Here is a 15,110-nt window from a genome sequence, read left to right as displayed (position 1 = left end):
AGTCCATTTCCTTTTCCAATAGGGAGTAAGGCTACAACTTTAACCCCACCACTTGCCTGGGAGTAAGCCCCATTGAATTCAATAGCATTTACTTCTGAGTAAGAACATAAGACGAGCCTGCTTGATCAGGCCAGTGGCCCATCTAGTCCAGCATCCTGTTCTCACAGAGGCCACCCAGATGCCTGTGGGAAGCCCACAAGCAGGACCTGAGCACAAGAGCACTCTCCCCTCCTGCGGTTTCCAGCTGCTGGTCTTCAGAAGCATACTCCCTCCAACAGTGGAGACCTAACCTCTCCAATAGGATTAGTACTTCTCCATGAATCTGCTTAATCCTCTTTTAATGGTGTCCCACCCAGTTGGTGGCCATCGCTGCCTTCTGTAGGAGCAAATTCCACTGTTTGTAACTGCGCACTGCAGCGAAGTACTTTCTTTTGTCTGCTCCTGAATCTTCCAACATTCTGCTTCATTGGACGTCCCTGAGTTCTAGCGTTATGACACAGGGAGAAAAACTTTTCTCTGTCCACTTTCTCCACAGTTTTATACACTTATCTCCCCTGTCCCCTCTGACTCACCTTTTTTCTAAACTGAAAAGCTCCAAATGCTGAAACCTTTCCTCGTAGGGGAGTTGCTCCATCCGTTGGATCATGCCGGTTCCCCTGAACCTTTTCCAGCTCTACAAAGCAGGCACGGCTAGGATTGGACTGCAAGTCTGGATCCAAACCATTAAAAAAAATTGCTGCGGGTTGTGTAAAAACAAACCTAGGCTAGCAAAAGCAGACCCCCGCCTTTGGCGCGCTGCAACGAGAGACCTCCAATAAATAAAACCTTTGCTAGTAGAACTACACAACCCAGCAAAAAGAGGGCTGTACCTCAGTGGCAGAGCATTTGCTGTGCATGCAGAAGGTCCCAGATTCAACCCCTGGCGTCTCCAGGTAGGGCTGGGGGAGAAACCCTGAAGAGCCGCTGCCAGTCAGTGTAGGCATTATTGAGCTAGATGGACTGTTGGCCTGACCTGGTAGAAGGCAGCTTTCTACGTGCCTAACCCTGGACAGCCGCTACCAGTCAGTGCAGGCGCTACGGAGCTAGCGGGACCAACGCTCTGCCTCCGGAGAAAAACAGCTTCCTACGTTCCCAGATGCCTCCATCCCGAAGACGCCGCTCACCTTGCACGGCCGACGGCGGAACCAGGAGAAGTAGGACCAGCAGCCAGAGCCCCGGAGCCGTCCCTTCCTTGCCCGTCTCCTTCAGCATGGTCCCCCCGGCAAAGGAAGAAGGGCTCAGGCAAGGAAAGGGCAGGGCGCTGGCCAACAACGAGGCGCAGGATGTGGCCGCCCCGCTCGCTCAGCCACCGCCGGGGAATCGCATCTTCGGCCAGGTGAACTCCACGCCCCGCGTCTTCGGCGCCAGTTGCCGCTGAACAACGCGCGCGGCTCGGCGGGCGCCTGCTTCGCCGAGGACAGAGAGGCGTGTGTGTGTGTGTGTGTGTGTGTGTGTGGCAAGGAGGAGTGTTCCTCCGTTGCTGCCCACGCTCCGCAGGGACGGTCTGGTTCCTCCTTCCAGCCTTTATTGGGGAGCGCGGGAGGGGTTTGGGCTCCCTCAAGAGTTGCCACTCTCAGGCCCCAGCGAGCTGGAGTAAACTGGGCAGCCTGTTTCCCGCTGCAGGGCCCGGCCCAGCTGGGATTACGGTCAGGGCTGGGAGGAGGAGGAGGAGGAAATGGCGCCTCCCTACACATCTCCGCCTCAAGGGACACTGGGCAGTATCTTGGGCTACTCCTGCTCCGAGTAGGCTTATTGAAATGCCTGGACACAAGGAGGAGCGGAGGAAACTGCCTTAGGCTGAGTTAGAGCGTTGGGCCATATTGAAATGAATGGCTACGAGTAACTTCCCTCCATTCATTTCAGTGGAGGGAATTATCGAATCGTAGAATAGTAAGGTTGGAAGGGGCCTACAAGGCCATCGAGTCCAACGCCCTGCTCAATGCAGGAATCCAAATGAAAGCATTCCCGACAGATGGCTGTCCAGCTGCCTCTTGAAGGCCTCCAGTGTCGGAGAGCCCACTACCTCTCTAGGTAATTGGTTCCATTGTCGTATGGCTGTAACAGTTAGGAAGTTTTTCTTGATGTCCAGGTTTTCCTGATAAAAAACGTAGGAAGCTGCTGTTGGTCCATCTTGTTCTGTATTGTCTGCCCTGACTGGCAGCTGCAGCTCTCTAGGGTTTCAGACGGGGCAAACCCAGTTCTAACTGGAGGGGGATGGGATTGAACCTGGGACCTTCTGATGCTCTACCCCTGACCCGTCCCTAATTTAAGTCCCTTCATTCCAATGGGTCTCCTCCCAGGAGGAGTCGCATCGGATACAACCCATTGTGTGGCTAAGGCTGGTCAAGTTATTTTGGTAAGAAGGTGACACAAAACATCTTTTTTTCTTTTTAATCACACAAGCACCTGTCTCCCTCTTCCGACTATAATTAAGTAAGCAACCTACAATTTGCTGTCCTTTCATGATGCTCCCAATCAGCTTACTTCTGCCTGACGGGAGGGAGGACTGATTAGGGTGAGCAGATGCTAATCAAGAAAAGAGCAGTCATGATTTGTGTGTTTGTGTGCTGGAGCACCAGCCCCACAGGAGAAAGCTGCATCCTTTACAAGGCTGGCCCAAGACATTCTGTAGAGTGGAAGGTCCATAGCTCAGTGGTAGAGCATCTGATTTGCATGCAGAAGGTCCCAGGTTCAGCCCTCAGCATCTCCAGGCAGGGCTGGGAGAGACTCCTTCCCTGAAAGCCTGGAGAGTTGCTGCCAGTCAGTGTAGACAGTACTGAGGTAAATGGACCAATGGTCTTATTCAGCATAAGCTAGCTTCCTGTGTTCCTAGTTGCTTAAAGGAAGCTATAGGCTTATTTAAAGCTCAGTCTGAGGGTAGAAATAATAATAATAATAAACTTTAATTTATAGGCCGCCTATCTGGCCAATGGCCACTCTAGGCGGCGTACAATAAAGCACGATAAAATACATGGTAAAATATGATACAATAAAAACAATATAACCAGTACAGCACAATGCAAAATTACAATATTTAGTAGAGTTGTCAGTAATACAATTCTGAAGCTAGTTCACCTTAGAAGTCTCAAGTTCATAAAGGCCTGATGGAAAAGCCAAGTCTTCAGGCCTCGGCGAAATATATATAAGGAAGGGGCATGTCGAAGATCTATTGGGAGGGAGTTCCAAATCGTGGGGGCCGCCACAGAGAAGGCCCTCTCCCGAGTCCTCACCAACCCAATCACTTTAGTTGACGGGACTGAGAGGAGGCCCTGAGTGCAGATCTTGTAGGGCGGCACAATTTATGACGTTGGAGGCGCTCCATCAGGTATACTGGGCCGAAACCGTACAGGGATTTATAGGTTAATACCAACACCTTGAATTGAGCCCGGAAAATAACTGGGAGCCAGTGTAGATTGTACAGCACTGGGGTAATATGATCATAAAGGCGGGTGTTCGTAAGTAGACAAGCTGCCGTATTTTGTACCAGCTGTAATTTCCGGACTGTTTTCAAGGGCAACCCCACGTAGAGCGCGTTGCAGTAGTCTAAACGAGAGGTGACCAGAGCGTGTACTACGAGTGGGAGCTGGTGGACAGGAAGGTAGGGTTGCAGTCTTCGTATGAGACGCAATTGACCCCAAGCTGCCCGGCACACCGATGAAACCTGAGCCTCCATGGACAGCTTGGAATCAAGGATCACCCCGAGGCTGCGGACCTGGTCCTTCAGGGGCAATTTTACCCCATTAAATACCAGGTCGATGTTTCCCAAACCCCCCTTGTCTCCCACGAGCAGTACCTCAGTTTTATCAGGATTCAGCTTTAGCCTGTTTCTTCCCATCCATCCACTCACGGATTCCAGACACTTGGACATGGTCTCCACAGCCGACTCTGGTGAGGACTTAAATGAGAGGTAGAGCTGAGTGTCATCCGCATATTGGTGGCACTGCAGCCCAAACCTCCTGATGATAGCTCCCAGCGGTTTTACATAGATGTTAAATAGCATGGGAGAAAGGATAGAGCCCTGTGGCACACCGCAATTGAGGGGCCAAGGGTCTGAAACCTCATCTCCCAATGCCACCTGCTGGTGCCTATCGGAGAGAAAGGAACGGAACCAGTTTAATACTGTGCCTCCTATTCCTAATCCCTCCAGACGATCCAGCAAGATACCGCGGTCGACGGTATCAAAAGCCGCTGAGAGATCTAGGAGGACAAGAAAGGTGGATTCTCCCCTATCTAATGCCCTCCTCATATCATCCACCAGAGCGACCAAGGCTGTTTCAGTTCCATGTCCAGTTCTGAAACCCGATTGGTATGGATCTAAATAATCCGTTTCATCCAAGTGCGCTGACAGCTGATTGGCCACCACTCGCTCAATGACCTTGCCCAAGAATGGTAGATTTGAAATTGGGCGGAAGTTGTTTAAATCTTGGGGATCCAAGGAGGGCTTTTTCAAGATGGGCTTTATAATTGCCTCCTTGAGGGCTAATGGCAATACACCCTCATTCAAGGATGCATTTACCACCGCCTTGATCCCTTCGCCCAATTTCTCTTTACAGCTCATCAAGAGCCATGACGGGCATGGATCAAGGAGACAGGTGGTAGGTTTCACAGTTGACAGCACCTTGTCCACATCCTCAGAAGGAAAAGGCTGAAACCGATCCCATTTGATCACATTATGACTGGTCAACTCTGGTCCACTATCTGCATTCACGGTATGCGAAATCGAGCTTCTTAGATGTTCGATTTTATCAGCAAAATGCTTTGCTAAATTGTCACAGGAGGCCTTTGAGTATGCCAAGGAATACTCTGAAACACACTCAGAGTTCTGCTGGTTCCAGCGCATCTCCACCTTTCTCTTCTGAAAATGGGAGCACATTATGCTGGTCAAACCCTGCCCCGTTTTACTGTGAAACCTGGTGGGAGCAGCTTGAGTGCTTAAAAAAAAAAAAGCAGCTTCAAAGAGATTTCACGACTCATTGGCACATCAACCCACTTCTTCTCCAGATGTGGCTCATGGGAACGCTTTGATTTGGCAGCTAATGTGCTTACAGCCTCTGCTGGTTATTGGAGCAATCTTCAGCCTTTTCTCCCCAAGGACCCTCCTTTAGCCCAAACATTTGCAACACTGTATTTGGGGACCTAATTCTTAATTGTTTTGCTGTAGATTTGTATGGGGGTAGTACTTGTTATGTAAATTTGTATAGATATTAGCAGAGATCCTCAACGGTCTGAGATGTGTGTGAGCCAGTGGGTGCATTTACCTAAGTAGCAGGCTTTTACCTTGCATTGAGATCACTGAGACTTAAGACTTAGTAAAATAAGAAAAGTTGATTTATTTATAGAAATGCATAGTAGATAGGAAGGCATACCCAGTTCTAACTAACTAAGTTGGAGGCGCAACACCCAAGTTTGGGAGAGCATCACAGGTAAAGGTAGTTAAGCCTATCCATCTGGAGGACCCTAACGCCATCTCCCTTCTGGAACATAAACCAAGGAACAAAACAGGAGTTGCTCTTGCCCCACTTCCAGCAGTACTGCTGTTGCAACCCAGCTTAGATCAGTACTGCTGTTGCAACCCAATAGTAGGTCCTGACCCACCAGTTGAAGACCAATGATTTAAACTACATTAAGCATGCTTTATTGATTTTTTCCCACCAGTCAAATATTTTAGTTTGAATGCTTTGTTGTGCATAAAGCCCAGCTTCTTATTTATTTGTCAAATTTAACAAAGAAAGAGAAGGGGGGGGATTGTAAACAGAGAAAAAAACACAATACCAACACACATACTGTCACATTGAAAATGGAACAGCACCAGTACTTCCAACTAAAATTAAATGTATAAGTCGACAGAAGCCTTCCAAATGTCCAAGCAGGTATCCACTACGAAACTGGTGTTTATAAAAAAAAAAAAAGTTCAACTGTAGCAAGGGTGGTGTGGTCCTCGGGCCATTGCATAATAGTTGGTGGGCATTTTATCTTTCCAGGCTCATAGTATAAGCCTCTTGGCAACCATAAGGGCTTGCAATGCCCACTTTTGTTGTGCTGCCATTAATCCCCACAATATAGGAATATAGTTTAAATGTACATGAACATCTGGAAATATCAAAGATTTTGCCAGTACAAAATTGATACAGACAACCACTTCAGACCAAAAGAATATATCACTGGACATGCCCATAAAGACCAACTTAAAAACAAACTAGTGAGACTCGTACGGGAGGGAGAGGGGAGGGAAAGGTATGAACACCACATTTATTGAGTACAGTTCAGAAAATTGCTCTCTCAGGCTATGTGTACACTAGTGCCTTAAAAAGCAGTGAGACCATTTTGTCTGGGTGTGGTTTGAAATGAATCTGAACCTGGTTGCACACATCTTTATTGTTTGATTGGAATACGCCCAGCCCCGCGGCTGATGTCAGAGCTTAAAAAACTGCCCACTGCAAAGTGTTTCCATTGGACACACCTTGGAGTCACAATGGGTTGATCGACCAGTTCTGAAGTCAGTGTGAAGCTGGCTTAAAGGGAAAAGACATCCAATCTCAAAGATCCTAGATTTTGGAGTAAAAAGGAGCAGAGTTTGTTTGACATTGTGTGTCCCTGGAGTCACAACGGAGGTGAAGACTCACTAAAACTAGTATAACGAAGCAGGGGTGTAGTTGTATAGGGTCCTGGGGGGTGTCTTAGATCCCTTACCATTTTTGGGAGCCAGGTCTCAGCAAGGACCCTATGTCTCCAGCATCCTATGAGCCAATCAGCATGAAAGGGGAGTGTGTTAGCTACTGAGAAGAGTCCCAATGAGTGTCTATTGCAAGCAAGCCTTTATTAGTTCCTACTTCAACAAGACAAGACAAGCTGTGTAGAGTGAGAATTCTGTAACTACAGAATAAGATACTGTGAATCCTGATGATAGCATCCCATCTACATCATCAAGCAGTTTGATAGCAGCTGGAGATAAACATGTAGGCACTGAATCCAGTCATTCAAGCAGTATCTCTGTCAGTGAGAAAGGACAGTCAAAAGGTGACAGTGATAGAGAAGCAGAAAGCAGTATTCAAGCCTGGCCAGATTATTTTAGAAGGTTGTATAATCTTAGAAGGGTGTGTGGCTGTGACTGTCATGAAGGGACCCTGCACTTCTGAATTTGCCGCTATGCTACTGACTGCAAATGTGTCCATAGCCATACATATAGATACATTCACACACATGCTGCAATATAGTTGCCTGTGGGCTGTTAAATAGCTAGTGTAGTTGTTCAGTGATGAAGAGAAGGAAGATGTGATCATCAGACACATTACCCTGCTCCAGGTGGATGCAGACTTCTTGCCCCCAGAGTTGCCAAAAAGATGCTGTCTTCTACCCAAGGTCTTTCCCTAAGGGGCTAAACCCCCCCCATCTTGGTTGATGGCAGGCATGCGTGCTACGTATGCAGAGTATTCACACGACACAAGAGGTAGGTGGGGCACATTGGTGGGTTTATTAGTTCCACGCTGCCTGTATCAGGCGGTGTTGGGCTACAGTGCAGCTAACCCGGGGCAGGCTGGTGCCCAAGGGCCCAGTCAGGCCTGGCGCCGGCCCTAGTTGAAATTACCAAGATTTGTGATGAGACTAATGTTGCCTGCTGCTGCTTTCTTGATGGCAGAATGTTCTTTTCCAAGCTAAACATTCACGCCTCACTAACATCATTTATAACTGTCACATTACACCAGAGTTACTACAGATGCCAAGGGAGCTAAAGGTACAATATTGCAGAAATTGCAGTTTATAAAGGCATGATAAAGAGGTAGCTTGAGGGAAGGCATTAAAGTCCTCCTTTAAAGGGAAATGATGCATCAGGGATAGGGAACCAGAGGCCCAGGGACGAAATATTTTCTCCAGACCTCGCTATCTGGCCCTGGGGATGACACCCCTTGCTAATGCTGCTTTGCACTCTCTTTGAGTGTTTTTGTCTGGCTGGAATCCATCCTTGAACTCTCATAATACCTTTTGCTTCCCTGGAGAACAGAGAGGGGTGTCTGTGTATAGAAACTAGCCTACAGCACACTGTACAGCCTACTGTATTAAAAATTTGGTTGCACCACGGATTTGTAGGATGGCAGATCTATGATATCAACAGTTTTATTTTTGATTCCTTTCCCAACGAACCCCAACATGGAATTTGCCATTTTTGTAGCTACCACACACTGGGCCAATGTTTTATGTTTGTTTTTCTGCCCACTTTGGACTCTGGCCCCGCCCACCACTGGTACATGGCCCTCGGAAGGTTGCCTAGAATGGAATGCGGAGGCTAAAAAAGGTTCCCCACCCCTAAGATATATGAGTATATAAATATGGTCACATCCACAAAATATGTTTAAAGCTCATAACTTCTCCCAAAGGATCCTAGGAATTGTAGTTCACCCTTCACAGATCTATAGTTCCTGACTCTCCTACATGTCTCTGAGAGAGGAACACCTCTCTATCCACTTTCACCAAACCATGCATAATATTACACATCTCCATCATGTTTCCTCCCCTTTCTCACCTTTTTTTCCTAAACTAGCAAGACCAAACTTTATCACCCTTTTTCATAGGGGAGCTTATGTAGCCCCTTGATTCTCTTGCTTTCCTTTTTTTTTACACCTTTTTTGAGGCGTAGTAACAAGAACTGTATTCAGAATTTGGTTGCACCATGGATTTGTAGGAAGGTATTTTTATCAAACTATTCACAACAACCTCAAGATCCCTTTCCTTGTCAGTCTACTCAATGCAAATCTTGGACCCATAAGCAGTAATCATACAAAAACCCCTTAGGGGATCAAAATTTATTTATTTTGTTTTTGCTGTGCTTTTTGTGGTTTGTTTGTATATGTTTTTGTATTTTTATTATGATATATTGTATTTTATTTTGTTTGTTCACTGCCCTGAGAGCTATTTCGCTAAGGGCGGTATATAAATTGAAATAATAAAATAAAATAATAAATATAAAATGGCTTCTGTTCTCTAGCAGCTGTCTTGGTTAGCATGCAAAATCCCAGTCTGCATCTGTGTTGGAATTGCTTTTTAATATGTGGTGTTGTTTTTTAAAAAAAAAGTTTTTTAACCTTTTTTAAAGTTGTTTTTAAAGCTTTTTAAAAATGTTTTTAAAGTTGTTTTGTTTTGGTGTATTTTAAGGTCTGGTTTTTTTATGTTTTGATGTGTTTTTAGCCCTTCTGTTTGCCGCCCTGGGCTCCTGCTGGGAGGAAGGGCAGGATATAAATCTAATAATAAATAAATAGATAAACGGAGGCAACCGCAAATGCTCAGCAGTCGCATACAACTACAACTAGGTAATTTCACCTCAAGAAAGTTCTCACACACCAAGGGGGGAATTCAAGTTTTAGTTGTTATTGCCAATCTTTGTTAATGTCTCGTTTGCTAGACCTAGGCCGGCCACATTGCTTCTGGAAGACACCCCGTGATGAAGGAAAGTGGAATGTTCTCAGTGCACCAGCATGCAAGGGGTAAGCTGGTGTTCATCTAAGACAGACAGATAAGATGAGAAATGCAAAGCCCTCATAGGATGTGGATGACAAAACCAAACATTCTGCCGGGAGAGGGAAAATATTGCGTAAGACAACACCTGCTCATCTAAACCTCCAAGTAGCAAGGGACAGCTCAAATCAAACAAACCATATCAAGGTTCACTTGCTTCTACTGCCTATGTTGCTAAAACACACATACAAACATACACAACTTTCCCTGAGGGTGAACACGTTGCATATATTCCCACTGTCTCTATTTTTTACCAGAAACTAGGGATGGAAAGATCTGTCCATTTCGGTTCTCCTAGTTTCTCATTTTGCAGTCTAAAATTCAGTTCCCCGCATTTCTGCAGCAATTTGCAAACTAAAAAAAAATATGTCCTTATGAAAATTCTCAACATTTTAGGGTGAATTTCTCTGAAAAAACAGTTTTGTTTGCAGTTTTGAATAAAATACACATTTTTGCAAGCAATTTCTCCTAATATAATGCATTTGTGTATGTTATTTTCACTATATTATTTTCATTTACATATGCATTTTTGTAAACATTGTTTGGCTGGACAACTGCATCGCAAAATTTGAATAAGTTAAATGTCAAATGTTGGCTGTTTTGCTTCTCATATTGTTTTCATATTGTTTTCTTGGAAAGAATCAGCTTTAAATCAAACTGAATCAAATTTCTCCTCCGTCCCTACCAAGGACATCATATTTTTTCTGGTACCAGTCCCTGAGAACTAATTGTTCTAATATTTTGCATTTGGGGGGCATACTGTATTTAAATGATCACATGAACTGCTAGAGTGGTCAGACTGCAGAGTTTAGCTAAGGTACAGTAGAATTTCAGTCTCTGAGTGGGAAATCTATGCATCTTGTGTCTAGCAGACATCCAGATAAACCAAGGTTGGCCCAAGACAGTTTGCTTCCGCTCCCTCTCCATTTGACATTCAGAATATGACTGGACTAGCAGTTGAATCTTCCTTTACCACTCACCAATGGAACATCCTCCATGGTACATGTGGGCTTCAGTAGGAATGGACAGGCGGCTGCCTCCCCCTGCCCCAACATCTGCCACCTGAGGCAGGTGCCTCACTCTGCCTAACAGTAGGGGCGGACCACACATGCATAAATATTGTAACCCTTACCCACATTGTCTGCGGGCAGATGATTTTACTTTCCAAATGCAACACTTTCAACATCAACTCAACCTTTTTTCTTGAAAATGAAATTGATTTTTCAATTCCCACCAGAGAAAGTAATTGGCAAAGTGCTCTTGACAGCTTGAAAAACATCATTCTTTCCACATGAGCTCTCATCAGCATGTATGCAGCCTTGTGTGTAGTGCCGCTCACAATGGGATGCTGGTTGTCATTCTGCTAAGGTTGCGGTGAGCAGACAAATCTATAAAAACAAACAACCAGAAGAGGTAATTGTAGCTTCCACCACAATCCTTTGTTGATGCCCCATTAATAAATTTACAACAAATGTTAGCAAATGTTGCAGTATTGCTGTTAAGCCTTTTCTTGCAGGCTATTCCCCACTTTCATTTTTCAGTTGAAAGCAAGCAACTCTTGGTGGAGTGGAAAGTAGTTGTTAAAGTAGCAGTTGGGAACCTCCAGCCTGGGGGCCTAATGAGGCCAGGCCTTCCCCATTTGGCCCACAATGTGGTTTGATCCAAACCACACCCACCTGCCCATCACATGATGCCATATGACATCAGGTGCAGGACAAGTAAACCCATGGTGCCAAATTCAAAAGGAAGAACCAGGAGGACATTCCATTTGTGTAGCTGATTCTTCTTTTGCAGCAGAGACTTGAATTGTTTCTGAATGCAAGCCGGGGCTGTAAAGGAAGATTTGGGAATGCATTTAGAGGGCACTGTCATTTCTTTCTTTAAATATGGCTAGAGCTTGGAAGGTTCATTTTTAAAAGGAACTAGTCCTAGTTCAAATTCAACATGTCCAAAAAAAGAACTAATTCCAGTTCATGTTTGTCCCTTTACAAAATGGACCAGTTTGGTTCACGTTCAGTTCACAATTCAATTCATGTCCATCCAAACGACCCTCGGCAATTTTTCCTAGCATTCAGAATGTTAGAAGCTGCTGTGCTGAAGTATATACGTAAGAAAACTAAGAAAACATCAAAACACACACACAGTGGAATGTGAATTGTTTAATGTATTTTCCTCAACAATTATTATCTTTAAACATAAACGCTCAAAGAGTCTACAGAGTAAAAAGCACATGTAAGAGAATGAACTTGAAGATGAACTAGGAATTGTTCAACATTCCACCTCAAATTGCACTTAATTCATGTTCAGTTCTCTAGGTAATTATGGGAACTACTTTCAGATGATGGTTCAGAGATTTGTGAACTACATAATTCAGTGAACTTTGTTAAACTGAACTAGTTAATTCCAAGCACTGAAGATTACATCAGGCAACTGACAGCCCTACCTGCTTATCAAAATGGCCCACAAAAGCTTGGGTACTTCTGGATCCTGCCTTCAGCCGGATCCACTTCCTCACCCCTGAGTTTGAGGGTTGCATTAGAAGATCAGAGTTCAAATCTGCCCTCAGCCATGAAGTTCACTGGGTAACCTTGTGCCAATCTTAGCCTAACTTACCTCACCAGGTTGTGAGGAGAAAATGCAGAGGTGCAGAACCATGGAACCAACTTATTCATTTATTAGATTTATATCCTGCACTTTCCTCCAAAGGAGCCAGGGACGGCAAACATGTCAATACTATAATACAATTTAAACTTCTAAAAACAGTTAAAAATTCCTAGTAGCAATCAACCTTAAGCTCCTTGGAGGAAAGGTGGGATGTAAATGTAATAATAAATAATGAATGAATAAAAACACTTCTACTGTGAAAACAACCTGTTAAAAACAGTAATCCTACTTGGCACAATAGTTCCCACAACTGCTGCATCTTCCTGGGGGTGGTATTGAACTACCTACTAGAGTTAGTGCTAGTGCAACAGGGTTTCCACACTCTTCTTCTCCCGACCAAGTGGCTCACATTGTCCCCAAATCTGCTCTGAATACTTTTGAACCTCCCCAGACCCAGAGCTTGGAAAAGTTACTTTTTTGAACTACAGCTCCCATCAGCCCAATCCAGTGGCCATGCTGGCTGGGGCTGATGGGAGTTGTAGTTTTAAAAAGTAACTTTTCCAGGCTCTACACAGACCCTTAGATCTTCTGAGGCCCTTCTCCAGGTCCTCCTTCTGAGGGAGGCATGGAGGGTGGTGACAATGGAGAGGGGCTTTTCAGTTGGGGAATACACTGCCCAGTGAGGTCTGCCTGGTGCCTTCATTGACATCTTTTCAGTGCCAGGTGAAGACTTACTTTTCCCCTCTAGACATCTGATAGACTAATACGATGTTGTCTATTAGTATTAATATGTTATTAGAACAGCGAGGCATGTCGGGCTCTTGACACGGTTGCCCCCGAGCGCCCTCTCCAGCATTGTGGAGCTCAGTTTGCACCTTGGTAAACCAGTGAGCTAAGGGCAATGAAACAGGCTGGATGATGGCTAGAGCACAAGTAGTGAAAGACATGCTGTGAGGCGGATCGGGCATGAGTAAAACATCATAACCGTGCCTACTGTGCGGCGATGAGGGCGGCAAAGAAGACCCACTTCTCTGCCACCATCGCATCCTCAAGTAGCTGTCCAGTGGAGCTTTTCCGTATTGTCAGGGGTCTGTTGACATAAACTCCAGGAAATTGAGTTTTACACCCTTTGGAGGCCCACTGTGAATTGTTTGCAAGGCACTTTGAGGGAAAAGTTGTTTTCCTCCGTAGCAATCTTGATGCCTCATCCACATCTATTTTAGTCCTCCATGAGGTGTCCAGTGCAACATCTGCTGCAACTTCTTGGGAATGGTTTTGGTTGATGTGGCCTGATGACGTGGACAAGGTGCTTGTGATGATGTGACCAGCAATGTGTCCTCTCGACCCTTGCCCTTCTGGGCTTATTAAAGCTTGCCGAGGGGGTTTGACCAAGTGGACCCAGGTTGTGGTCAACACATCATTGTGGGAGGGAGTGGTTCCAGCTGCCCTGAAACAGACGGTGATCCGACCACTCCTGGAAAGGTCCACCCTGGACCCATTGGTTTGTGACAACTACCGACCAGTTGCAAATACCCCCTTGTTAGGGAAGGTGATTGAGAGGGTTGTGGCGCAGCAATTGCAAGTACTCTTGGATGAAACAGATTATCTTGACCCATTCCAGTTTGGGTTCAGGCCTGGTTACGGGACTGAATTGCCCTTGGTCATCCTGATGGATGACCTTATGAGGAGGAGGACAGGGGGAGTGTGATCCTGTTATTCTTACTTGGTCTCTCATCAGCTTTTGATACTATTGATCATGGTATCCTTCTGGGCCGACTTGGTGAGATGGGTATTGGAGGCACTGTTTTACAGTGGTTCCAATTCTATCTTCAGGGTCATTTTCAGAGAATTGCATTGGGTGATTGTCTTTCGGCCCCCTGGCAGTTGTGCTGTTGGGTGCCACAGAGTACCATCTTGTCCCCCATGCTGTTTAACATCTATATGAAGCACTTGTGAGTATTCATCAGGAGATTTGGGGCAAGGTGTCAGCAGTACACTGACAATACCCAGCTCTATTCCTCTGTAACATCTGAATCAAGAGAGGCCGTGCAAGCCCTGGACTGCTGCCTGGACTCGGTAGATGAGGGCCAATAAACTGAGTCTGAATCCTAGCAAGACAGAAATGCTGTGGGTTGTTGGTTCCCAAGTTTGGATAATTCATCAGTTGCCTACTTTGGATGGGTTTGTACTCCCTCTGAAAGAGTAGGTCTGTAGTCTGGGGGTGCTCCTGGATCCATCTTTGTTGCTAGAGGGCCAGGTGACCTCAGTGGCTAGGAGTGCCTTTTATCAGCTTCGACTGCTAAGACAGCTGTGGCCGTTTCTGGACTGGGATACCCTGACCACTGTGGTCCATGCACTGGTAACCTCCAGACTGGATTACTGTAATGCACTCTATGTGGGGCTACCCTTGGGGTTGGTCTGGAAGCTGCAGCTGGTGCAAAATGCGATGGCGAGACTGCTCACTGGGGCAGTGTATCACCAACATGTCACCCCACTGCTGAAAGAATTGCACCAGCTGCTCATTCGCTACCGGGCTAAATTCAAGGCTCTAGTTTTGGTGTACAAAGCCTTATACAGCTTGGGACCAGAATACCTAAAAGACCTAGTCGATCACTGCACTCTGCAGATGAGGGCCTCCTGCAGATACCATCTTATCAGGAGGTCCATTCTGCACAACATAGGAAACGGACCTTTAGTGTGGCGGCACTGTGGAATATTCTACCCTTAAATATTAGACAGGCATAATTTCTGTTATCTTTTCGGCGCGTATTGAAGTCCGTCCTCTTTCAACAAGCCTTTTAAGTAGAGACCTTATTCCAGTGTGCGTCTATGTTAGAATTGCTTTTTAATATGTTTTAAAACCTTTTTTTAAAAATAGATTTTTTAAAAGCTTTTAAAAATGTTTTAAAGAAGTTTTGTTTTAATATGTTTTTAATGGTTGTTTGGTTTTAATATATTTT

General features: G+C 45.4%; 1 protein-coding gene across 1 annotated transcript in view; it reads right to left on the bottom strand.

The window, feature by feature from the left end:
- The window catches only part of LOC133386123 (uncharacterized), a 91,554-nt gene extending 81,010 nt beyond the window's left edge, over nt 1–10,544 (bottom strand). Inside the window, exons 1-2 of the mRNA XM_061629730.1 lie at nt 10,527–10,544; nt 1,164–1,609 (exon numbers count right to left, since the gene is read on the bottom strand). Coding sequence (XP_061485714.1) covers nt 1,164–1,609; nt 10,527–10,544 — 464 coding nt within the window. The remainder of the gene's footprint in view (nt 1–1,163; nt 1,610–10,526) is intronic.
- Between the last annotated feature and the right edge of the window lie 4,566 nt (nt 10,545–15,110).

The sequence above is a fragment of the Rhineura floridana genome, chromosome 5 (assembly GCF_030035675.1).
Source record: "Rhineura floridana isolate rRhiFlo1 chromosome 5, rRhiFlo1.hap2, whole genome shotgun sequence".
Taxonomy (NCBI): Eukaryota; Metazoa; Chordata; class Lepidosauria; order Squamata; family Rhineuridae; genus Rhineura; species Rhineura floridana.
The sequence above is the reverse complement of the archived record's forward strand: the minus strand, read 5'-3'. Positions and strand labels throughout refer to the sequence as shown.